We start from the raw sequence: 27,568 nt of genomic DNA on the forward strand, positions 1-27,568 counted from the left end.
TACTAAACTAAATCCAAACACTAAAATTATGTGTCGTGTAATCAGATTGTGTGTACTTTTACCACCTCTATGCTCAGCCTTAGTGTGTGGTGTAACATGAATAAAAACATTTTTAACTAGATTGCTTTAGATATAATTTCGTGTATATTTATATGTAACATGTACTACTCCATTCATTCTCTTATATAGGTCATTCTAGGAAATTAGTTTTTTTCCCTAAATATAAGCAATTCTAGAATACCAAGAACTTTTAGTTTAGTTTTTTTGGTCCAAATATTAAAGTTTGTCTGTATTGACATATGTGTTTTTTAATATTTCAATGCTTATTCTCCAATAGTGACATGCGAGAGAATCTTTTCTAATTACCAATATATTTCTTAATTTTTGTGAAAAACCCTAAAATGACTTATATAAAGGAATTGATGGAGTAATATATTTGGAATGTATTAAACAAATGTTTTGTCTAGTTTGAATTATAACTTAAGCTTTTTTTTTTTCTAAGCAAAAGAAGATCTTAAATTAAAGGCACAATAGCATCCTCATGATTCATGAATTACAAGTTCAAACCAATATGGCCAATCATAAAAATTAAAATTACTAGTATAGAGCACATCTAGCTATTAAGTGAGCTGCTCTATTCGCTAGTTGAGGGACAAAGTTCATCTGAAATGCTTTATCTAGCATAAGAACTTTACAATCCTCAATCAAATCCCCGAATACAGAGATGCCTAAGATGTTGGAGTTTACTACATCAACGATCAGTTTGGCATCAGTTTCGAACACAACCCTATCCATTTCATTATCAATAGCCCACATCAAGCTCACCCTCAAAACAAAGGCTTCAACAATTTTATTTATTTATTTAATTAATTCAACTATTTGAAATTAGTACATGACGCTTAAAAACGTTTTATTTTTCATATGATAGTGCATTCTATGCTTACTTTGTTTTTAACAAAGTAAGTCTTACTTTGTTTTTTCTACCATTAGATGAGATTACTTTGTCAAAGTTCATCACTATTCAATGATGGAAAAAACAAAGTAAGGCTTACTTTGTTAAAAACAAAGTAGTCATAGCCTAATCCATGACTATAGTGTTACATGTAGAAGTAAATTGGTTGTCACATGCTATTGAGTGACTTTTTTGTCTCTCAATTGTTCTGAATGACTTTATTAAAATAAAAAGAAAAATGAGATGATTTTATTGAAACAAAATAAAGTTTAGTTGATTTTTTAAAATTAACTCCAAACATTAATGACCATGAGTGTAATTTACCCTATTTTTTAAGTATTTGAATAACACAAATCAAATCGTTTGGGAGGAAATTAAAAGAAGTAGATAGAAATAATGGAAGGTTAAATATCACATTGAAGGGTAAATGACGGTTAATTGAAGTTCTAACCTCCAAATTTAAACTTCATTAAATTTTTTTATCTCTAGAAAGTAAATTTAACGTTTACCTATTAATATTTAAATTTTCAAACGAATTTAACTCTCAGTTTTAGGGGTGTGCATCGGTTCAAAACCGAACTGAACCGAAAAAACTGATACCAAAATTACTAAAATAATTGACACCGACACCGAACCTAATAACATGTAAAACTTAAATGAACCTAAAAACCGAATTTAGCTAAAAAAATCAAATTAACAAATAAAACTCACTAGATTTTCTCATTAAATTTACCTCAACAAAAATTGAAATACTTTCAAAATATATTTATATTGATTTATTATCTCAAAAAAAAAAAAAAAAAAAAATTAAACTTGTAAAATGAAATATATGTGTTTATATATAATGTGTAATTAAGTGCAGTTTTTTTACATTTATTATCAAACCGAACCGAATACCAAAATGCATCTAAAAATAAAACCAATGCCGAAACTAAAGTAACAAAAAATCGAATTCAATTGGTTCGGTTCGGTATACGGTTTACATCCAACCGATAGAGACCCGTACTCAGCTCCGTTACTGCATAGGCTACGTCGGTTAACAGTATATATTCTAGGGTTTTAGGATTGCTTCACTACTTTGGATATACACATTCGGATTTACTCTTTTGACTTGCTAAGTTGCTATTGATTCATTGTTTCTCTCAATTTTATTTTTATTCAATGATTCATCTTCGTTCGTTAATATGGAGACCACAAAAATCTGAAAGGAATAGCAATAAGATGGAATTTGGGATGAGTATTGCTGTGAATTCGATTCTCAAGGAAATCAACAATGGCTGCAAGAACAATCTGGTATTATCTCCATTATCGATTCATATTGTTTTGAATATGCTTGCTTCTGGTTCAACAGGTCAGACTTTGGAGCAGTTGCTACACTTTCTTCAATCCGATGATATTTCTCATCTCAATGCTCAATCTTCCATTCTTATGGAATTTGCTTCCAGCGATAACTCGATCCATCAAAATCCAAGCAGTGGCTGGGGACCTTTCGGTTTTTCGTTATGGAATCCGTTCTCTCCAAATCGAAGCTGCGAGGGGCGAGGGGCCGATGATATGTTTGGTAAATGGAATTTGGGTGGATAAGCGTTTCTCTTTGAAGCATTCTTTCAAACAGTTGGCGGAAGATGTTTACAAAGCCAGTGCTCAATCTGTTGATTTTCAAAACCAGGTATATATTTTATTAAATCTATGTTTCAATATTAAGTTGTAATTCTCGCAAGCAATCCGAATCTCTTAGAGCTCATAACAAACGAATCTTCCTCTCCTGATTTCTATATCTTGTGATCTGCGCATTGGATTTAGGGTTGCAAATTTGTCCCTATTTTAACATTTTCCATTAGTTAATTAACTTTTGCGGCCAAATACAATTAGTCTAATATAAATTTAGGGTTGTAAATTTGCTACTATTGTGAACAAACTGATTTGAGAGGCCACCTCTCTATCAGAGACTCGAAACAAGTTTTGTAAATAAACTTAGGAGTTGTTTGGTTGCTACTTTTGGACCTCATGTTTGCCTTTTTCACTTTGAAAATGAGAGTTGTGTGTGGTTAAACACCTTTTCACTGGAAATATGGGGATCTTCGAACTCGTCTTCATCAGAAAAGCCCCTTCCACCACTCCACACAAGTTCTAGTTTATCTAATTTCCTTTTACTTTGCAGATTTGCTTTCTTAGCTTCCTCTTCATCTCTCACCAGCTCTAGATTAGTGATCGTCAATTCAAAGGTTAACTCGTTTAAACATTCTAATTCTTGAATGCTACCTCCTCGATCAAGGCCCACAGCAAAAAGAGAAAGCCTTTGAAGATTAGTTAGGCAACCTACTTCACTTGGCATTTGCTTCTCGTAAGAAAAAATAAGACGTTTCAAGCTCACCAAGTTTTTCAATCTTTTGGGAAGCTTTTCAAGTAATTTGCACTCAAACATCCTTAATACTTGCAGATCGTAAAGCTTGGTGATGGATTCAGGTAATGCGGTGATTTCACTATGCGTGATATCAAGAAATCTCAAATGTTTCAGCTTCCCAATGGAAGCTGGCAATACTTTGACATTTCTATCCCTTAATCTAAGAATCCGCAAACTCCTGAACTTGCTTGAGTCATAAAAGACATCAGCACTTGCTGCAAATAAAGTGTGCAATTCTTTAGTTCTATCCCTGAGAAATATTGGTACTGTCCCTCCAGAGCCCCCATAAGGTATGATATTCAGATGTTGAATATGAGATGTATCATTTCCAGATCTGCAATTCTCCATAGTCAGTGTATCAGACTTGGAAATATATAATGCAAGTTCATGCATAAGATCATGCATCCGGGCACCTTTTATATGCCCATATTCATCATATTTTGCATCCAGAAAAAATGAACTACGAAGCAAGTCATTGAAGTACTTCTTTCCTGCATTTTCCATAGATGAGTCAAGAAGACCATGACCCCTCCACTGACCAATTAACTCTATCTTCCAAATAAAAGCACTTTTAGGAAATATTGAGCAATAAGCAAAACAAGGCTTCAAATGGAAAGGCAATCTATCAAAACTTAGTCTCAAAATAGGGTTGACACTAACCTCACTTTCTGAAACATTTAAGACATTGGTATTTTTTATTGCTAACCATTCCTCTTTCCCTTTTTTCCGATGTAGTGTCCCTCCTATAACTCTTGCAGCTAGTGGCAATCATTTGCACTTGCTTGCAATTTCTTTCCCAACGGCTTCCAAGTCTGAAGAAATTGATGCTTTGTTATCTCGTAGCACTATTTTTTCAATTATGGACCAGCATTCATCATTGGAAAGTAAATTCAGTTTATGCCTAAACTGTGGGGATGTTTCCATTAGCATAGCTACTTCGTCGCTTCAAGTTGTGACAACAACAACATTCCCGTTGCTCTTAGTAATCGATGACATGCGACTCTTTAATCTAGTCCACCTCTCAGATTCTTGATTCCATACATTATCAAGCACAAGAAGAAAAGATTTCCTTTCTAGTTCCTCAGCATGATGCCGAAGTGTTGCATCCTTGTTGGTTATCCGTCCAGCATTTTTATTAAGAGTTTGCAACATTTTTCCTAGAATTTTTTGCTTGTCGAAGTCGGTAGAAACAGAAATCCACATTTTCACATTAAAAAGTTTCTTGTCCATTGCTTCTTGACACACCAGTTTAGCTACAGTAGTCTTCCCAATCCCACCCATGCCCACCTCTCATAAAAATTCTAGGAGAAATGTTGCAAACTCTTAATAAAAATGCAGGAGGGATAACCAACAAGGATGCAACACTTCGACATCTTGCAGAGGAACTAGAAGGGAAATATTTTCTTCTTGTGCTTAATAATGTATGGAATCAAAAATATGAGAGGTGGGATAGATTAAAGACTCGTTTGTCATCAATTACTAAAAGCAATGGGAATGTTGTTGTTGTCACAACTCGAAGTGACCAAGTAGCAATGCTAATGGAAACTTCCACACAGTTTAGGCAAAAACTGCATTTGCTTTCCAATGATGAATGCTGGTCCATAATTGAAGAAATAGTGCTAGGAGATAGCAAAGCATCAATTTCTTCAGATTTGGAAGCTATTGGGAAGGGGATTGCAAGTAAGTGCAGAGGATTGCCACTAGCTGCAAGAGTTATAGGGGGGCCATTACATCGGAAAACAAGGAAAGAGGAATGGTTAGCAATAAAAAATAGCAATGTCTTAAATGTTTCAGCAAGTGAGGTTAGCGTCAACTCTATTTTGAGGCTAAGCTTTGATAGATTGTCTTTCCATTTGAAGGCTTGTTTTTCTTATTGCTCAATTTTTCCTAAAAGTGCTTTTATTTGGAGGATAGAGTTAATTAGTCAATGGAGGGGTCATGGTCTTCTTGACTCATCTATAGAAAATGCAGGGGACAATTACTTTAATGAATTGCTTCGTAGTTCTTTTTTTCTGGATGCAAAATATGATGAATTCGGGCATATAAAAGTTGCAAGGATGCATGAGCTTGCAGTATCTATTTCCAAGTCTGATACATTGACTATGGAGAATTGCTCAGCTGGAAATGATACATCTCATATTCAACATCTGAATATCATCCCTCATGGGGACTCTGGAGGGACAGTACCAATATTTCTCAGACATAAAACTAAAGCATTGTGCACTTTATTTGCAGCAAGTGCTGATGTATTTTATGACTCGTGCGTGTTTGCATGTTCTTAGATTAAGGGGTAGAAATGTCAAAGTATTGCCAGCTTCGATTGGAAAGCTGAAACATTTGAGATTTCTTGATGCTCGTACAGTGAAATCACAGCATTACCTGAATCCATCACCAAGCTTTACAATCTGCAAGTATTATTGATGTTGGAGTGCGAATTACTTGAAAAGCTTCCCAAAAGATTGAAAAACTTGGTGAGCTTGAATCGTCTTATTTTTTCTTATGAGAAGCAAATGCCAAGTGGGGTAGGTTGCCTAACTAATCTTCACATGATTGTTTTTTTTTTTTGTGGGCCCTGATCGAGGAGGTAGTATTCAAAAATTAGAATGTTTAAACAACTTAAGATTTGAATTGATAATCTAGAGCTGGTGAGAGATGAAGAGGAAGCTAAGAAAGCAAATTTGCAAAGTAAAAGGAAATTAGATAAATTAGAACTTGTGTGGAGTGGTGACAGAGACTACAATGATGAAACCGCATTCCAGTCACATGATGAATCCGTAAGTGATGAGGACATCTTGTCCCTAGACGCGGGGCGTGAGAGAGGACACGCGGAGCGTGAATCCGGAGCCGAGAGAGAGGAAGAAACCACGCGAGAAGGGGGTCACTTGGGCAGTCCACACGGGACGTGTTGTCTAGTACGCGGGGCGTGGACCAAGCCTTCGGAGAGAACCAGTTCCAGGAGCTCATGTACGCGGGGCGTGCCTCCTAATACGCGGGGCGTGCCTCCTCATACGCGGGGCGTGTCTCCTCAGGCGCGGGGCGTACAAGACCACTCTTGGAGCATTCAAACTCAGAGACGCTTTCACGCGGGGCGTAGTACGTGACACGCGGGGCGTGTTTCAGCTGAAGAATACTTCCTCCCCAAGTTCTCCATACTTGGGACCACTACCTATTTACAACTCTACCACTCCTTATTTACAAGCATGCCACCCCTTTACCATTAACCCTACTTTACCCTTTAGATTTGTATTTTAATTAGCTAGATAATTTACCCTTTTGTAATTTGGCAATTAGGTTTTTGAGATGATATAAATTCATCTCTTTCTCATTGTAATAAAAAACTTTTATGAAATACAATTTATCATCTTCTTCCTTGTGAAGTTTGTTAAGGTTTTATCCTTCAACAATGAGGATTTCACTATTCCTATGGATTTAGTCCATGAATTAGGATTCACTCCTTCTAGTTTAGCTAGATAAGTTGTTAGCCTTTGTGAGTTTACGGTTTAAAACTCTCAGTGGATTCCGCGCTGCATCATTTGGTATCAGAGCCGAGTCATTTTCCTTGACCGGAGACTTCTTCTCGGAAATGGTTCAACCACGTATCACCACCGAAGCCATTGGAACCCATGAGCAAAGGCTTGAAGCACTAGAATCAAGCATGAAGGCAATCAATGACAAGATGAATGAGCTTGAAGAAAAACAAGAAGCGGAACGAAGAGAAAGGCGTCTTGATACGGAGAGGCTTATTCTCGAGTTTCGAAATAGCCGCATCCAACCCGCCGGAGAACCTCACCGGAGACAAAAGGAACGTCTTAGAGCCGGGCTGAGGAAGTCGGAGCTCCTATGTGAAGAGTTACTAAGGAAGGTACGGAAGGACTTGGAGCATATAGAGATGAGGAGGCTCCAAAGGGCAACCACTACTTTACCTCCTAAAGATCCATCACTAATCTCTTCTCCATCATATGTGGTAAAGGTAACTCCTAAGATTCCAATCTCTAATATTGAAGTTTTGGATATTCCTATTGCTATGGAAGATGTTGGTGATGTTGTTTGTGAGGATGAAATGGGTTTAAATTCTTCTTGTGAAATTGTTGATATGAAATTGTGGAGGAAGATTTAAATTCATTTATGGATGAGGAGGAAGGGATGGTTGTATGTGAAAACATGGGGGAGGTTGACTTTGTGTGTGCTAAGAATGAGGAGACCCATTTTGCAAGGGACGCTTCCCATGTATTTGATGAAATACCCCTTAAGCATAATTTTACTTGTGTGTGTGATGAAAGTGGGGGTATTATTCTTGAGGAAGGGGAGAGTGACCTTGGGCTTATTAATCTTTTTGGGAAGAATGATGAAATTTCATTATGTGTGGAGGTTGATGAGTATGGAGATGGGAGAGATGTTGGTGGTTCTACCATGTTGGATGGTAGTATGTCTTTGGAGTCAAGCGGCTTAGCACGTGGGATAGTCGGCTTGAGCTATGGAGAGAAGCCAATAGGAACGATATGTCGTGGGAGAGAGCGGATTGCGGATGAAGAGGGAAGTGAAATTCCGTATGGTCAAGAAGAAGATGATCTAGGAGAGGAGATTGATGGAGAAGGAAACTTCGAAATTGAGCTACTTAATGATGATGAACTTGACTATTATGAGCGAGAGTTCCGGAAGGGAATAGAGGAAAGTGGAGATGTGGGACCAACGTTCGAAGATGGGGGTATGTGTCTCTCAACGGACAACCCCGGGGCATTCTACCTTTGGGGAAGATACCACGTGACATTGTATGGGATCCGGGAGGTCGTATGCTATGTCTTCCTCATAGTTGCTTGAGCTTAAAGGAAACGGATGAAGGGTATGTTGTGACGCCTCTAGGGAGAAAGGAGATTCTTAACACACGCACATTAGGAATGAACCGAGCCTCTCACTTGGTAAATTCGGAACTTGTTATTTTGTTCTTGATTGATGTGCATGTGTTGGGATATATGTTATGTTTGTTGAGGGGACATCAACCCTATGAGGAGTCAATGAGGAGTGATGTGATGATGAAGAGAGTGAGCTCCAAAGAGTATTTGGTGAACGGGAATGGCCGTCCGGGTGAAGTGGAGGAAGAGGAGATCCGGGGTTGGTCGGTTAGACATGTCGTGGGAGTGTGGAGGAGCTTCCAAGACATTGGGACAGATTGGTTTGATCAACTTCGTCGAGATATTCCGTTTGATGTCGGTCGGATATGGAGGCGAGTCTTATGGGGGATGTGCACCGGGAACAACACACGAGTTGAGGTGTGGGGAGAGTTCATAAAGATAAGGGGAAGCCGGCCATATATGGAGTGGCTAATACCTACCGAGCACAATTCTTATTCTATAGTTGAGTTGGGGGCCAACTCTTTTGAAGAAGAGGAGAATGATGAGGACATCTTGTCCCTGGACGCGGGGCGTGAGAGAGGACACGCGGAGCGTGAATCCGGAGCCGAGAGAGAGGAAGAAACCACGCGAGAAGGGGGTCACTTGGGCAGTCCACGCGGGACGTGTTGTCTAGTACGCGGGGCGTGGACCAAGCCTTCGGAGAGAACCAGTTCCAGGAGCTCATGTACGCGGGGCGTGCCTCCTAATACGCGGGGCGTGCCTCCTCATACGCGGGGCGTGTCTCCTCAGGCGCGGGGCGTACAAGACCACTCTTGGAGCATTCAAACTCAAAGACGCTTTCACGCGGGGCGTAGTACGTGACACGCGGGGCGTGTTTCGGCTGAAGAATACTTCCTCCCCAAGTTCTCCATACTTGGGACCACTACCTATTTACAACTCTACCACTCTTTATTTACAAGCATGCCACCCCTTTACCATTAACCCTACTTTACCCTTTAGATTTGTATTTTAATTAGCTAGATAATTTACCCTTTTGTAATTTGGCAATTAGGTTTTTGAGATGATATAAATTCATCTCTTTCTCATTGTAATAAAAAACTTTTATGAAATACAATTTATCATCTTCTTCCTTGTGAAGTTTGTTAAGGTTTTATCCTTCAACAATGGGGATTTCACTATTCCTATGGATTTAGTCCATGAATTAGGATCCACTCCTTCTAGTTTAGCTAGATAAGTTGTTAGCCTTTGTGAGTTTACGGTTTAAAACTCTCAGTGGATTCCGCGCTGCATCAGTAAGATCACTAAAACCCAGCTATAATGATGAGAACGTGTTGGAAGGTCTCCAGTCGTGTCAGGAGTTGAAAGGATTAGTGATTAAGAATTATTTGAGAAAACAATTTCCCTCATGGCTGTTGACAATGAAAGTAACTACATCTGCTGGTGATTGTTGCTCACTTAACAATTTGGTGTGGCTAAAACTGGAAAGCTGTAGAAGGTGTGGAGAAATTCCAAAGGTAGGGAATCTTCCTCTTCTTAGAAAGCTTGAGATAGTAGGATTGGACAATGTGGAATACATGGGTGATGAGTTTTATGGTAGCAATGAAGCAAGCACAAGCAACGAATGGGTACTGTTTCCTGCTCTAAAAAGATTAGTTATTGGTTCCATGGGGAGTTTAGTTGAATGGAAGGCACCGATAACATTTAATGCTTTTCCATGTCTGGAAGAGTTGCACATTTCCAAGTGTCCTAAGTTGAGAAACATCCCGATAAGTCATCTTTCTGCACTTGTGGAGTTTACAATGGAACAGTGTGATGCATTTGACGAGCTGGTATTGGACAATGTCCACCCTTGGAGTTCTCTCCGCCTGTTACACATAGGAAGTTGTGGTAATTTGGCACCTTTTCAAAGTGTACAAGATCTCACCTCCCTTCAGGTTTTAAGGATCCAATACTGTGATAAATTAATCTCTATTCCAAGACGGCTAAAACTATATTCGTCACTAAGAATGTTGTTTATCTGGAAATGCCCACTAGCTGACACCTGTTCCTGAAGACTTGCCGGAAATAGGTTCACTTGCTTCTTTAACTATAGTTAATTGTCCAAATGTGATCAATTTCACAGGGGACATTTTACAGCGACTCACCCAATTGATAAACTTGGGGATTAGTTCTTTAGTCATAACAGGTCAGAATGATTATAAATCTCTGCCTGATTAACTTCAAAATCTCACTCGCATCAAGGTATTACAAATATGTGATTTTGATGGCTTAGAAGCTTTGCCAGAGTGGTTTGGGAAATTCTCATCTCTTGAGTTGCTTGTCATTGGGAACTTTGTCAATCTTAAGTATCTACCTTCAGCTACAGCTCTTCAAGGCCTTTCCCAATTAAAGGAGCTGAAAATTGTGAACTGTCCATGCCTCAAGGAAAGCTGCGCAAAGGGGAGTGGCTCTGAATGGTCCAAGATTTCCCATATCCCGAAAGTTGTTATCGATGAAGGTAATCTTAAAAAAATTTCAACCTTAGAATGATTATATTTTTCTGATTGTTTCGAATGTAAATCTGATTTAACATCGTTCAAGTTGTGTTTCTATTTCCTGTCTTCTTCTTCTTGTTCTCTTTTGAGAGGTAATAGTCCGTACAATTAACTTTATCCTCCGCCTTCAACATGAACAATTATTTTGTATTTTATATATGAATGTGAATTGGAAGTTTTGTCATTTGGTAAGTTTTTTAGTCCTATAATGATTATACCTACTTATTTCCAGGTATCCCACCCAAATGATGTATTAAGCGTAAGGGTTAAATCGGTTTTCACCCAATAACTATAGGCATTAATTGTACATAATCTAATAATAATATAGCAATTCATTGTTTCGTTCACTGTAAATTGTCAAAAAGTTTGATCTTCAACGGGTTCATCTTATTGAGTTAAAAATTAATTATATTTTATATATATTAAATTTAAATTTTAAAAAAATTGGAGTATGAGAGCTGTCTAGGGCTCCTAAAATACTGGAGTCGCCCCTTCAGCCAGTCATGTGGTTGCCAAAATTGAAATATGAATATACATTGAATGTTTCTAAGATCATGAACTAGGATTGAATTTGCCTTTTGATGACAAGAAAGCTGAGATAAAAGAGATGGTTGATACGTCAGAGGTTGTTTATGTGTCGGAAGCAATTCAGAAATCATATATTGAAGTAAACGATTAAGGCAGAACATCAACTAATGTCACTGCATGTTGGAATGGTGGGTGCTCTTTGAAGCCTTCTGAACTAAATTTTGTTGCGTATCATCCGTTCTTGTTTATGATCAAAGACGACGTTTTTGGCATTGTTTTTGTTGGAGCTGCTCTCAATCCTCTTGTATAGGTAGCATGGTAGCCTAATAATTTGATACTTTTTACCATTGGATAGATGCTTGTGTTTGATGTTTTGCTCTTAAAAAAATCCCTGGTTGTGATTCAGATTGAAGACATTTTTTTAAAGAGATTTGTCTCCATTTTATCATTAAAAATGATTGATTTAGAGTACCAAGTTTTAACCAAAATATATTGATCAGAACAATCTCAGCTTAAACGGCTATTTGCATCATAGTATACATTTGCATAAAGCCCTAATGTCTATTTCTTTCTTTCTTTTATTATTATTAATTCATCTCTCTTCAACTTGAATTAATCTGTACAAAATCATAACCTAATTTGTGATTAATGTGTTCTTTATCAATGTCGCCTTTAGAGATGTCAAAATAATTGTCAATAAAAAAAAGGTGACATAAAGAAAGAGAGGGATAATGTTCATTCTCACGGACCTACATATTTACATTTAATGATTACGATTGTATTAGTAACACAATAAACATTTTAAACACTTTGTCACTAGTGGAAAAATGATATTTGGTGATGCCTAATTGTAACAGTTTCTATAAGAAAAAAACTGATGGCAAAGGTTTTTGGGGTTGGTTGTCGTAAAAACCCAATCTCAAAAATTATTTATTAGTAACGGTTTGTATAATAATGTAGTTTAGCAAGCCTTTTGATCTTTGGCATCAGTTTTTAATCAAAAACCATTGCCAAAGATCTTACCTTTCGCATCGGTTTTAAAATAAAAGCAGATGTCATTGATCTTTGTCAAATCGTTATCAAAGATCTTACCTTTGGCATCAGTTTTAGAATAAAAATTGTTGCCAATAGGTAAGATATTTGCCGTTAGTTGTACAACCAATGTTACAATTCTAAAATTGATCGTAAAGGGTAAGAAAAATGTTGCCAAATACCATTTATGCACTAGTGCAACTGAGTTAATAACACAATAAATATTTTATATATAAATGATAATTAAAAGCTTCGATATGAGTTAAACAACGGTCAATTTAGCTCCACAGGTGGGGAAAAAACCTCATTTATAATGCCATTATTGTAACAGCTCCACATCCTTTACCCAAAAATATGTATTTATAAAGGTTCTTAATAAAAAAAAACTTAGATTAAAATTTTCAAAATTAAGCTGGCTGTACTATTTGTCACGCTTATTTTTATTCGTGATGCAAATAATTTTATTGTAACAGACTTATACTTCACCAATTACAAGTAATCTTATATGAGTAACAGACTTATACTTCACCTTTAAGAGCTCCGTACTGAATTTGATTTTTTAGTATATAGTTTTCCTTTAGTTTTTATTTTTTTTAAGAAATGTAATAGTTTTATTCATATAAAAAGTACTATATTTCGATAAAACTAATTAAAAAATTATAATCTAAAAATAAATCAGATGAGCTTCAATCTCTATCTTCAAATTTAAGAAGCTTAAACTGTTTTTTGCATAACTTTGAGAAACACGTTCCACTCAACATCGATTTCATGGTCTATAATAGTAGACAAAACTTCATAATTTTTCAATGAGTCAGATCTATAATAGTAGACAAAACTTTTCTACATGTACTTGAATCTCTGCCTGGGATTCGTGTATGGCATTCCCTCTTATCCTTCCCTCGGGAAGAAACTTAAAAAAAATTCAACGGATACATTTTCAACATCCATAAAAGGCATAAATCACAATTAAAAAACCTTCCTGCACACACTCAATCAAAGAAAAACCTGACAAGCAATTTAGATTAATAAACTTTTTTTTAGACTTCAACAAATTTAAATTTATCAGTTCTTTATTTTAGTTATAATCTTCATTGTTTCAATTTACAATCAAGTATTTTATTTTCTTTCGCTCCCAATAAAACTTTATTTTATCTTATTCTCCAATTATTCTTTTAAGGTTGATATCGGTTTGAGAGTAGAATCTTAAGATTATAGTATCTTTTATTCCTCGTAATCGTTCGATTCACAAGTTAGTAGACACACTCAACCTAATTTCTCAATTTGATAATTCTATAATAATCTGACACGTCCACATTCTCGCCGAAAGAGCCGAACACATTGTTTCTCTCAATTTTGTGTATTCATCGAATCCTGAGACCAAAAAATATAAAAGGAATAACATTGCCCTTAAATTTTGCACATAAATGATCATCTGCTTCCATGACGCTTCTTGTAAAAATAGAATCATTTACCTGAATTCATGTCCATCTTTAATCGTAAAACATTTATGCACCAAGCTAGAAAAGATTGGGAACAAAAAAAAAAGAAATATCCAGTTAGCAGAAGGAAACTGGTTATTTCGAAAACAACTATTACTTTTACAAAGAGAGTTACTCATTAATTCATTATATTCCCCCTCTTTTCTTATGTTTTCCTCTCTTGTCATTGTCAATTCAACAATCAAAACTAAAATCCAGAAATCCAGAAATCCAGTTAGCAGAAGAACTCATTTTTCACATCGAAAAACAGAAACTAGGAACCTAAAACAGAAAATCAGACCATACACAAAAACTTCAATTTCTAGCAGAAATTTACATGAAAGAAGTTTCTTTTACTTTCTCATCTCTTCCCGTAACGACCCGATCAAGAGTCGATGGCGCCAGGGTAGAAGGAGTGCCTCTAAGGGATGGCGATGGATACATGACTGAATTGAATCTGACATTGGAAATTGATAGAGTAATTGGAGCTTATTAGTAAGGTGGATTTATAGTACATGTGAAAAGACTAAACTACCCAACATGGGAAAATACTAAAATACCAATCATATTAAATCAAAAGCTAACACTCCCCCTTTAAGCCTAAACACTAGGCAATTGAACTAATCCCATTTGGACCAAGGCATCAAACATCTGTGAAGCAGGCAGAGATTTTGTGAATAGATCTGCTAGTTGACATTCTGAAGAAACATAAATAGTGCAAAGGAATCCATTCTCTACATGTTCTCAGATGATATGTACATCAATGTCAAAATGTTTGGTTCTGTCATGGTCAATAGAATCTTTGGCTATCTGAATAGCTGATGTGTTATCACAGAATAACTTCATAGGGTAAGCAATATCAATTCTGAAGTCAGTCAACAAATATGAGAGCCATTTCAATTCACACGCTGTGGTTGACATGCTTCTATATTCGGCTTCTGCTGATGCGTAGACTGCTTCTTGGCCTTCCAAGAAATTAAAGACTTACCCAAAAACACACAAAAACCCGTGACAGACCTCCTTGATTGTCTACAAGTACCCCAGTAAGCGTCACAATATGCTGTGAGGGTGAAAGTAGAGCTAGCTGAGTAGAAAAGTCCAAGATGCAGAGTTCCTTTCAGATATCTAGAACATGAATTGCTGCTTGCAGATGATGATTACAAGGTGCTTGCATATATTGGGATAGTTGTTGAGTGGCGAATGTAAGGTCTGGCCTGGTAAAATTCAAGTACAAAAGTCTACCAACCAGCCTTCTATATTTGGAAGGGTCAGGCAAAGGGGTACCTGAATAAGTGAGGATAATTCCATGTGATAGAGGACTAGAAGCAGGCTGCATTTCAACAACTCCTGCATCAAGAAGAATATCCCTTGAATACTTAGTCTGGCTTAAAGTAAGACCAGCATGATCCCTTGCCAATTCGATCCCCAAGAAGTATTTTATACTGCCTAGATCCTTAATGGTGAACTTGTCAAGAAGAAAAGCTTTGACATCATTGATAAGCTGTAAACTAGTTCCTTTGAGCAAAATATCATCTACATATACTACAAGAATGGTAAATGAGGAATCTGTGATGTGTAAAAAAAGACAATGATCATGTGTCGACCTATGAAAACCAAAAGTGAGTAAAATGCTGGTCAGCTCTTTATTCCACTGCCTCCCAGCTTGTTTCAGCCCATAAAGTGATTTGATGAGCTTACACACTTGTCCAGACATTGCTTTACTATAACCTTGTGGAGGCTGCATATAAAGATCTTCTTCAATGAACCCATGCAGATAAGCGTTGTTCACATCCAGTTGATGAATTGGCCATTGTATACTGGTAGCTATAGCAACCACAAGTCTAACTGTCACTATTTTGGCTACAGGGCTAAAAGAATCAAAATAATCTTCTCCATATAATTGACTATAGCCCTTGGCCACAAGTCTCGCTTTGAACCTCTCTACTTCTACACTAGGCTTGTACTTAATTTTAAAAATCCATCTGCTGGCAATGGCTTTAGTGGAAGGAGGAAGAGTAGTTAAGATCCAAGTACCATTATCTTTAAGGGTTGATAATTCTTTATGCATAGCTTCAACCCATAGAGGATTAGCTTTAGCCTCCTCATAATCTTTAGGTTCTTTAAGTTGATATAAATTGATCACAAAAGCCATGTGAGGTACAGTATAGGAAGGAAGAGATGAGAAATGTGGATAAGAGGACTGAAGACTAACATTAGAAACGAAATCATTGAGCCAAGATGGCTTCCTATGCTGTCTTAGTGGTCTTTGATGATCAGAGAGAGGTGAAGGACTGTTTTCTATATCAGTAGGAAGGTGTGGAGAGCTATGTTCTGTAACGGTGGGATTAGGAGAAGAAAGAACTGGATCATCAGTAGGGACATGCTGTGAAGGAACAAATTGTCGTGGTAGTGATGGTAGAACAGATATAGAATCAAGCAAGATAGGGTCATCAATGGGACAAGGAAGAGGAACTTTAGAAGAGGATGAAGATGATTTGAGAATAGAATAGGGGAATATATGTTCATAAAACATGACATCCCTAGACACTAGGAGTTTTTCTTGAGTAAGATCCCATATTCTATATCCCTTTTGATTCACAGGATACCCTAGGAAGACCCCTTCATTAGCCCTGGGCTCTAATTTTGTTTTGTGATGAGTGATAATATGGAAACATTGGCATCCAAAAACCTTCAGAATATGGTAAGGTGGTGATGTAGAGTAGAGTTGAGCATAAGGAGTGGATCATTTTAAAAGTTTACTGGGAAGAAAATTGATTAGATGAGCAGCCATACTAACTGCTTCTCCCCAAAACAGAGTAGGCATTGAAGCTTGAAAGAGCAAAGCTCTGGAAACAGCTAGAATGTGTTGATGTTTTCTCTCCACAACACCATTCTGTCGTGGAGTATAAACATAACTATGGTGGTGAAGGATGCCTAGTTTAGTGAGAAGTTGGTAACAATTGTTATTAAAAAAATTCCTTACCATTGTCGGTCCTAATAATCCTAACTGGACTAGAGAATTGAGTATAAACCATGTTTAAGAATTTTTCAATAGCAGACGACACCTGCGCTTTATTTTGAAGTAGAACTAGCCAGGTGAATCTAGTATGATCATCAACTATGGTAAGGAAATAGTTTGCACCATTCAATGATGACTTAAGATAAGGGCCCCATAAATCCATGTGTAACATATCTAGTTTCATTTGGGTAGAGATATGGCTTATGGGAAATGACAATCTTTTCTGCTTAGCTAGGGGACACACAGGACAGGAATGAGACTCAGGGTAAAAAGGAATCTCTTGAATATGAGGCAAAAGAGCAGGGGATGGATGTCCTACCCTTTGGTGCCATAGGTCCTGTGGTAAAATTTGCGGTTGAGAAACAACATTATATTGAGAAGAGGGAGAAACATAAGTTTGTAGAGTCAGTTTAGAGAATGACTGTGCAGATATGTGATACAGTCCATTTAAAAATGATCCTATAGCTAGATAGGAACCAGTAGAAGAGGATTGTAAGACACAGTGATCAATATGAAATTGGACTGTCACCTTAGCCTGAGTCAATAACTGACCAACGGACATCAGATTGTACTTAAAAGCAGGAATGTAAAAGACATTATGTAGCTTAAAAGTCTGTGTAAAAGAAACTATACCAACTGTATCAACCATAACACTATGCCCATTAGGAAGATGCACAGACTTAGGATTAGCTAGCTTAGAAACAGAGGAAAACAAATGCAAACATCCACTCATATGTGATGTTGCTCCACTATCCACAATCCAATCTACATTAATAGTTGAGTCAGGAAACATACCAACTACTCCTGCAAATGGTGTGAAAGCATCTTGCACTGAAGAAATTTGTTGAGTCTTTAGTGCTTTCAAGATTGCTGAATCAATATATGAAGCAAAGTGAGGGGAAACATCTCCTCCAGAGATATCTGTAGATGGCTCCATAGATGCAGCACAATGAGCTTGATCAGATTTCCCCTTCTTCTTCCCATCCTTCTTGAAGTTTGCGTTGTACCAATCTGGATAACCAGTGAGTCTAAAACAAGTCTCTCTTGTATGTCCTGTTCGATCACAATGATCACAGTATTTGTCTTCTTTTCACACAATCTTTCTTCTGAGAAGTAGAGTTGGATCCTATGCTAGATCCAAGAGTAGAACTGGATCCTATGCTAGATCCAGTGGAAGGAAAAGATCTTCGACTAGTTTGTGAATTGGACTGCTTACTGAAATTAGCAATTTCAAGATGTTGAGATGAGCTGACTTCTCTCTGTTTTTCTACTTGCATTATCATAGAATAAGCCTTGTTAAGATCCGGAAGAGGCTCGAGAAGAAGAATTTGATTCTTTACGTTATCATATCAATCATTCAATCCAAAAAGAAACTGTAGTAATCTATCACCCTCTTGTTGAGCCATCATTTTAGAATGTGCTCCACATTTGCACAGTGGTGGTGGTCTAAGATGATCAAATTCATTCCAGAGGCGAGATAATTGTGTAAAATAGCTTGAGACTGGTAGATTACCTTGACAAAAGGTAGAGAGGTCTTTAGCAAGCTTGTATAACTGTGGTCCATTAGAAGTACCAAATCGCTTCTCAAGCTCATTCCAGAGAGATCGAGAAGTAGTTGGATAGAAGAAGGATTCTGCAAGCTCCTTATTCATGGAATTAAGAATCCATGACTTCACCATGCTGTCAGCCTGATCCCCAGCTTAGTATTCCTCTGAATCTACATCTGGTTCAAGATTGGTTTGTTGTACAAACGCTATTTTCTTCTTTACGCTTAATGCAAGAAGCATAGCGTGACTCCAAGCAAAATAATTCTCACCAGTTAATGGTGAACTTACCAAAACAGCTCCAGGCGTATCATTGGTATTTAACTGGAAAAGTTTAGATGTAGGAGTTGAATCTGGCCTAGGGTGTTGAATTTGACCCAAAACGAATAATAAATGCATGGTATTGGACCAGACTATGTCTCTCTCTCTCTCGTTTTCTGCTCACTCAGTCAAACATTACCACCTTCTTTTTCCCTTTTTATATAAAAAAGTATAACATTCTAGAACAAATTATAAGGACCACAAGTCTTACTCTAAATATCCTTATTAATTTCAATGCTCCTCTCCTAGAAATATGTCACAGGATCTACAAAAGATCTCATCATCCTAAACAGGCACGAATTGTTCTGTCCAAAAATGAAAACATTGGAACAGAGAAAGCTTAAAATTTCCTAACAATCATAAGAGAATTTGTAACATATAAAGTCTGAAGTAAATGGTTAACGCCAAAAGGACTGATGAGAAGAGCAAGTGTTGGACATGGTGCAAGAATGGATAGACAGATAAAAACTCGAATTTTTATTCCCTTGAGCTTATTGCTGTGATTTAAAAAATGACAAGGACATAGCATTTTTGGAATATATGCACATGTCTAAGAATCATATAAAAGTTTCTACACATAAATTTGATGGCACCAACCAGAATTTAGCGTTCTCCTCAAAGCCTTTCAGGTTCTCAACTCCAATGGGGCTGCTTTAGTTTCAAAGTTTAATCAAATTACCATTATTGATGAATTTCAAGTTTGTTAATCATAGCAATTCAACAAAAACTAAAGGTGTCATCTAGTTATTCATCTCATGATACAACAAAATAAATTATAGATCACATTCGAAATCATCTTTTCCATCTGAAGCTTAGAACCTCTCTATGTCCCAACAATTAATAACCAGGTAAAATACCAAACATATACAAGAAAGTAAATGACAGAAATAATTTTCCTGAGAAACAGCTATGAATAACAAGTCAGTGGAACTCACATTTCATCCTGATGGCTTGCAAGTTGGCTAAAATTGAATTAGCGCCTACTCCAGAAAATACTTGTAATCTTCAATGAGAATGAAAACCTGGGCTGTCAACTCTTTTTATCATGTGGATGAGGCAGAGGATGCAATATGATAGAAAACATTGTCAACTCTATTCAATTTCTAGTGCCAATTCTAAGAACCTTTCTGAACTACTGCAAGATCAATAACATAAATAAATAACTGGGAAACAAGAGTGACCAGAAGGAAGAACCGAAAATTGAGGCTGAGCATGTCCAAAATTACCTCCATCCATAATGATTTTGGGGATATGGGAAATCTTCGACCATTCAGATCCGATCCCCATCGCACAACATTCCTTGAGGAGTGGACAGCGTAGAATTCTCAGTTGCCTTAGTTGCAAGAGGCTTTGAAGGGCTGTAGCTGAAGGTAAATACTTGAGATTTTTGCAATCCCAAATCTCAAGGTATTCAAGAGAGGACAAGTTGCCCAACCAATCTGGAAAAGCTTCCACACCATTAAAATAACCTATGCGTAAGCTCTTAAGGGAAGTAAGGCTTTGAAGTTTGCTTTAGGCAAAACGTTGATATCATTCTGACCAACTATGATTAAAAAATCAAGGGAGGGGATAACTTGGATTGAACTAAAACTCTCATAGTAACAACTAATTCCTAATGATTTCAATTGGCTGAGGCGCCGCAAAGTGTCCCCTGTAAAATTGCTTACTTTTGGACATTCAGCTACAAATAAAAAATTAAGGGAGCTCAATTCCTGTAAGTCATCAGGAACAGATGTCAACTCGTGGCATTGCCAAATACTCAATCTATTCAGAGACGAGCAGAACTGTAGCCCTGTCGGAAGAGATGTTAACTTATTACATTGTTCAATAATTAAATCTCGAAGTGATGTGAGACCTTGTACATTTTGAATTGACACCAAATTGCTGCAACATTTAATGTGTAAAAGGTCAAGAGATGTTAAAGGATGGTCTTCATCAAATAACAGCTTTCCAAATTCATGGCAATCACCGATTCTGAACTCAACAAGTGAAGAAAGATGACTTATTGGGATGCTTGTCAGCTTAGGACACTTGAAAATGCGCAACTCTTCAAGGCATGGAAATGCATTATGTGATGTTGGTGCCTTCCATTCAACTAAACAGTTCATCGAACCAAGAATTAACCTTTTTAACGCAGGAAACATTGTGCATCCGTTGCTACCATAAAACTCATCACCCATGTATATCACATTAACCAAGCCTACTATCTCAAGCACTCTCAGATGCGGAAGGTGGCCTAGCCTTGGAATTTCTCCACACCTTTTACAGCCTTCCAGCTTCAGCACCATCAAATTTTTTAGCAAGCAACAATCACCCCCATATCTAGTAATTTCCATTGTCAACAACCAAGAAGGAAAATTTTCACCCAAATAATATTTAATTATCAATCTTTTTAAGTCCTCAAACGGTTGGAGACCATTCAGCACTGCCCCATCAGTACAGTTGGAGCTTTCTCTTTCGACACTCCAAAGAAGTTCTAGTTCTTCTATTTTCCTTTTACTCTGCAGATTTGCTTTTTTAGCTTCTTCTTCATCTCTCACCAGCTCCAAATTAGATATCATCAATGCACCTCTTAGCTCGTCTAAGCATTCTAATTCTTGAATACTACCGCCTCGGTCAGGACCCACGACAAAAAAGGAAAGCCGTCGAAGATTAGTTAGGTGGCCTACATTACTAGGCATTTGCTTCTCATAAGAAAAACCAATATGCCTCAAGCTCACTAAATTTCCCAATGTCTTGGGAAGCTTTTCGAGTAATTTGCAATCAAACATGGACAACGTTTGCAGATTGTAGAGCTTGGTGAGGGATTCAGGTAACTTTGTGATTTTACTAAATGAGACATCAAGATATCTCAAATGTTTCAACTTTCCAACTGAAGCTGGCAACTCTTTTACATTATCACCTACTAATCTTAGAGTCCGCAAACTCTTGAACTTCCACGAGTCGTAAAATCCATCAGCACTTACAGTGAATAAAGTGCGCAATGTTTTAGCTTCATCTTTGGGAAATACTGGTACTGGTCCTCCTGATCCCCCATAAGGGACCATATTCAGATGTTTAATAGGAGATGTGCCATTTCCAGCTGAACAAGTCTCCCAAGTCATAATATTAGGCTTGGAAATAGATAATACAAGTTCATGCACAAGATCATGCATCCTTGCACCTATAAGATTCCCAAGGTCATCAAATATTCCATCTTGTAAGAAAGAACTAAGAAGCAATTCCTTGAAGTACTTCTCTCCAGTGTCTTCCATAGATGAATCAAGAAGACCTTGAGCCATCCAAAGATGAATCAAATCTACCTTCCAAATGAGAATACTTTTTGGAAAAATTGAACAATAAGCAACACATGGCTTCAAATGCGAAGGCAATAGATCAAAACTTAATCTCAAAATAGACTCGATGCTGCTGACCTTGCTTTCTGAAACATTCAAGACATTGCTGTTTTTTATTGCTAACCATTCTTCTAACCTCGTGTTGCGATGTAGCGTTCCTCCTAAAACTCTTGCAGCTAATGGCAATCCTCTGCATTTACTTGCAATCTCCTTCCCAATTGCTTCTAAGTCTGAAGGAATTGACACACCAAAAATCTGTAGAAACACAAACCCACATTTTCACATCAAAAAGCTTTTTCGCAATTGCTTCTTGACACACCAATTTAGCTACAGTTGTCTTTCCAAGACCAACCATGCCCACAATGGCAAGAACAGTAAGACTTGGTTGATCCCGGGAAGTAGCCAAGAGATCCACAATTAGGGAGACTTCAGCTTCCCTCCCCACGACCAGATGGTCAATTATAGAGTCTGTCACTCGATTCCGCCTTATTTGAGACTTCCTATCAGTAGAGATGACACTAAGTCCAAAACCAAATGCTTCATTCTTAATTTTATCGAGCGACTCATCTACATTTTTTACCTTGCGGACCATTTTGACATGAAATGCAGTCTTCTGGAAAAAATTAATGCCTTTGGAGAATGTTAAGAAGTTTCGTACCTTTGCCCCTGCCTTGTTCTCAATCTCCACTTTTTGTCGAAGAACTTCATAGGCCAAATCATCAAGAACATCTTCAGCATCATACGCCCATACCTTCAGTTTCTTCAGCCATCGCCTGATAGCCAATTGAGTCATCTGTTGGTCTTCAGCATCTTGTAACAAATCACGAACCATGGCCAATGATTCTCGAAGTCTAGTAAGTTCATCATCAAGGCCCCAAGCTTGTTTGATTTCTACAGTGATACGGGACAGCACCCTTCTCAATGCTTCCTCCACCGCAAAACCTAGGACAATATCAGTCATTTTTACTCTGAATTCAGGAAGTAGAAAACAACTTTAATGGAAATCTGAAGGAGAGATATTCCATACATCAAAGACCGTGATGGAAGTTTGACCTTTCTTTGTTTGCAGAGGGAATTGCTTTTTTCTTTTGTTTTCTTTTTCTTTTGGCCTAATGATTCCCCAGCGTCTCAACTTGTACAAATTGGTCATTTTACCCTCTCAACTGATCGAATGTTCTATTTACCCCATTAATTCTATAAAAAAAATGGTATTTCTCACCTTCTCAACTTGTCCATTTATCCCCTAACTCATAGAATGTTCTATTTACCCTCTTAACTCCATAAAAGTGGTATTTTTCACCCCTTATAATTCATTATTGAAAGAGTTTTTTTTAAAAGAGATTAATGAGTCCAAAAAGCTAATTTTGAAAAAAATGGTTTTATGAACTTTTTCAATTAGCTTATTGTTCCATCTCTTTTGAACGCCATTTTTACCTCTAATTACTATCATTTAACCCCAAATAAAGGTTTTATCAAATAGTTATTACCAATCAACTAAATTTTACCAAACATGTTTACACAATCAGCTAACCAAAAATGTAATCAACTAACATCTAACAACTATTTGCCAAACAGGACCGACATCTTTCTTGTATTTGGAAGCTAAAACCCGAACCTAATGGTCATTAGGCTCTTTCCACATTCTCCACAACATCTTCGTCAAGAGGATAATGTTAATAGAGATTTTTTTAACACCACCAAAGATTACATCTTTCTTGCACATGGAAGCTAAAACCTGGACCCAAAGGGCATTAGGATTTTCCACCACAACATCTTTATCATGATGATTTTTTGAGTAAATACCGGCACTAAAGAACAGAGCAACCGGACATTCCAACTAAGTTGGCACCCCGAGCCAGTGTCCCCAAACAACATCTTTATCAAGAGGATGCTATTAATGTCTAGCTTTTCTGATATCAGCCCCTCCCATATTCTTCTATCTGCAAACAGAAACCCAATTCGATAAATGAATCTTATTTGTATCAACATTGACTCCCCAAATAAATTCCCTCTTAGATTTGTCAATCTTCTTGAAATTTCCATGGCCTTCCTAAAAGCTAGTGGCAAGAATCTATTTCTGCTACATCGCACATAACTTCATATTAATAAGCCTCAACACTGATAGAAACTTTACACCAGTGAGTAATTAGAAGCTTTCTCCAAACACGTAGGGGGCACCCTTTCCAATATGAACTTCCCCAATATTACCATACACAAAATCAATCTCCCCAATGTCCTCGCCTACTAACACTCATTCATCATCATTCATACAAGAATTCAAAATCCCATTTTATAATTTCATTACCAACAAAGTCAAAAATGAGTACTTAAATCATTTTCAACAATACATATCCAACTTCTCACTAATAATTTTACTACTCATGACTTCAACATGAGAATTAGACTTACCTCTTAAGAGTGTAGTGGACGAACTCTTTAAGTGGAACTATTACGTCTTCTTAGAATAATGAGAGAACCTTATCCTGTTCTCCATTTAGTTGTCTCAAGAATTGCTCAAAATCTCTTCGTATCTCTTGTCTAAGGCTTTCCACCTTGTTCTTCATCTCTTGTTCAAATATTTCCATTTCTTATCTAAAGGTACTAATTTTTCTATCCAAATACTCCATTGATGTTTTTCCAATTATGATGGAATCAACTGCTCGAAGAAGTCTCATCTTAGGAGATGATCAAGGCTCTAATACCAAATGATGCAAAGAGGGTTTAGATGAAGAAAATAATAAAGATTTTGACCCTAAACCAATAAAGAATTCTCGGGCTAAATTTGGAGGAGTTGAACCCCCCCCCCCCCCCCCCCCCCCCCAATTTTACAGGCTAGAACTTGAAGGAATAACAAAATCACCAATTTTTGGTGAACAACCTAACTCTCAATGAGAGAAATCTGAAATTGATTTGATAAAAATGATAAAAAAAAAGGTTCCTACATCCTTCAAAGAGATGGTCAAATTACATAAACCACAACTAAAGTAATAAGACAAAATAATAAATGAGGATTAAAATAGTCAAAAGCATAAGGTAAAAATGATGGGGGACTAAACAATAATTTAACCAAAAGAAAAAAAGTGACAAGCTGGAAAACCACATGCCCACTCCTTAGCTGAAGTTGATGATTGTTTCTAATTATTTCATCTTTCTGAAATAAAGTGTACCCACGCCTTAACAAAAATTGACTATTGGAACTTTTCTCCTCCAATGATCTTATATTGCTTCGTTTTGAGCCCGATTGACTCAAATTCTCCCAATTACCCTCTTTATCAATTTTGATCAACTTGATACCCTCTTTAAGATTTATTTGATATGTTATGGATAAAGCTTTTGAGTTTGTGGCTACAATTGCAACGGGGATAGGCGGATTTTGGAAGATATCTCCATTGATTATGGGCTACTGGTGAATTTGTTGACTACATAATGGGAAAATGAAGGACCATATGTTTGTGAAGGAGTGTGAATCAAATCGTGAGGAATAAATGAAGAATAAAAGGATGGTGGTTTTGGTAGGAGACTTTTTATTATACATCGGAAACAATACATTCGACCCATACCACTTTATGAGAGTTGATTGATGTTAAAAATTAAATGCATACAAGTGGCATCAATTAATAGGTTGGGTGTATTGCTCAAAGTGAACAATAAAATTTATCGTTTTGGAAGATGTCACGAGTCATGCACGGAGTGTGAATCACACTGCAAATCCCCTGTTAGTTGAGAGCTGAAATAACTAAAAATAAACGATAAGGGTTTAATGTGTAAAAATTGAAAGATCAAATATTTCAAGATGCTTTTTGTAATTTAAATTTTGTGATCCATCTTTCTTCTCACATATTTCTTTTCTTCTTTTTTTGTTTGCTTTACTATTGATTAATATTATATAGTGATGGCATTCTTTGTGGATTGAATGTGACTCGAGTTTCGTTGTTGAGCTTATAAAATCTCACTCTATTTGTGTTCCTTAGAAGGTGTGTCCTGTCTGGATTGCTTACCTCTCTCATTTAGCAAACATGGGGATAGTCATTTCTCACATTTATAAGAAAAGAAATCGTGTTGCTGATGCCTTACCAATACATGGATCCTCTATTGATGATTTAGTATGGTGGGACACGACTCCTCCTTTTGTAATTCTTTTAATTTTTAGGACTTTAGTCATGTAAGAGCAATCTGTTTTGTCTAAGTTATGTTTTCCTTCTCAGTGTATGTTTTAGGACTTTAGTCATCTAAGAGCAATTAATAATATTTTGGTTGGTGCTTGGTGTTTTGGTTTATTGGGGTATCAATCTAGTTGGGACCCCAACTCCAGTGCCCATATCATTGTTTCTCTCTATTAAAAAAAAAGTTTCTCTCTAAGCTTAGAATTGGATCCTCTCTAATGGATGGGATTCACCACCTCGGTTGTCCATATGGCTTGGATAAGCAGGGCCGGTCCTGACAATTTAGGGGCCCTAGGCAAAATAAGCAATAGGGGCCCCTTTAATATAAAATTTACTAATTAAAGTGTAAAGGTTGGGTCATGTCAGTCCTGATAATTTACGAACCCTAGGCGGAATAATAAATAAATGTCTTTTTAATAAAAATTAACAAATCGATTAATTTTCCATCCAAAATGGGTTAAATGTCACTTATGAAATACTTCAACGGGAAAATATTATCAAATGATATGATAAAATTTTAGACACCACAAAGGCCAAATATGAGTATAATTTTTTTTATCATCGGGTGCTTAATGTAACCAAAAATAAAAACTCAAAAGTTTGATGTATCTAAATAAAATATGAAAAACTTAAAAAATGAAAGATCGGAAAATCATAGGTGTTTGTGGACCCCACAACTATTAGAAGTAAAAGAAAAACTAGATATCCTAGAAATTTCTGTTGGTAAATTTATAATTTTCGTAAAATGTAACAGATTTGGCATCAAGACATAATCTGTTCCATCCCTGATGCTTAGTCCCAAATAAAATCTGACATAACAACATATCCATATATAGCAATAAAGAGTAGCAGTTTGCATTAAAAGTTATAACAAAAAAACAAAATAAAATAAAACTTGCATCTTTGCACATCTATGACCAAAAAATACTCAAATTCTAAGTTTTTGTTAGTTTTTCAACTTGAAAATGCTCTTATCTTAACTTAGAGTGCATGCAATTCAATAATTATACCTCCCTCTAGCCTCTTTACCCATTTTTCTGTCCCAAATTTCCAATCTTCTTCACTGTGATTGCCGCTTAACTATTCCGATTTTGTTTCCTGGTCAGGTTTTCTAGTCCTCCTCCTATTTATGTTTAGATTTAGTTTTAAATTTCAGATCTACTTTTTCTTGTTAGTTTGAAGTCTATACTCCTTCTTGAACTTCTTTTCCGTCAGATCTACACCTGTTAGCTATATTTCTTTCATTTATTCTTTTTTCGGTCTTAGCAAGTACGGAAAAAGTTTATTTTGTCCGTAGATCTATAGATCTGCGTGGTTGCAAAAACAGAAAGGACTCAATCCGAATGTTCGGAAGAGTCTAAATGATGAAGCATGGATTACAGAGGTTTTTCGACGGGATTCGACGTAC

The 27,568-nt window shown here is 36.8% G+C and overlaps 1 protein-coding gene across 4 annotated transcripts; it reads right to left on the reverse strand.

Moving 5' to 3' along the window:
• Positions 1-13,577: 13,577 nt before the first annotated feature.
• Positions 13,578-23,083, reverse strand: LOC136230719 (putative disease resistance protein RGA3). 4 transcript variants are annotated; one of them, XM_066019884.1, is made up of 4 exons: positions 22,656-23,077; positions 19,889-22,252; positions 19,598-19,797; positions 13,578-13,817 (listed from the first exon to the last, which is right to left on the reverse strand). In XM_066019884.1, exons 1-2 carry the CDS (start codon positions 22,956-22,958, stop codon positions 20,132-20,134), a joined length of 2,424 nt encoding a protein of 807 aa, XP_065875956.1. In that variant the 5' UTR covers positions 22,959-23,077; the 3' UTR covers positions 13,578-13,817; positions 19,598-19,797; positions 19,889-20,131. The 4 variants fall into 4 exon arrangements, with proteins under 4 accessions (XP_065875956.1, XP_065875955.1, XP_065875957.1 ...); XM_066019883.1 differs by lacking the exon at positions 13,578-13,817 and adding an exon at positions 13,895-14,235; XM_066019885.1 differs by lacking the exon at positions 13,578-13,817 and having other exon boundaries at positions 19,378-19,797; positions 22,656-22,939; positions 23,025-23,083.
• Positions 23,084-27,568: the final 4,485 nt, after the last annotated feature.

This window comes from Euphorbia lathyris, chromosome 5, assembly GCF_963576675.1.
Source record: "Euphorbia lathyris chromosome 5, ddEupLath1.1, whole genome shotgun sequence".
NCBI classification, from domain to species: domain Eukaryota; kingdom Viridiplantae; phylum Streptophyta; class Magnoliopsida; order Malpighiales; family Euphorbiaceae; genus Euphorbia; species Euphorbia lathyris.

Bases quoted from the DNA above. Each gene is read 5' to 3' on its own strand.
- LOC136230719 (XM_066019884.1), bottom strand. From the start codon at position 22,958: ATGACTGATATTGTCCTAGGTTTTGCGGTGGAGGAAGCATTGAGAAGG. The intron at 22,253-22,655 runs GTACGAAACTTC...GTGTTTCTACAG, and splicing joins AGAACAAGGCAGGGGCAAAG to ATTTTTGGTGTGTCAATTCC.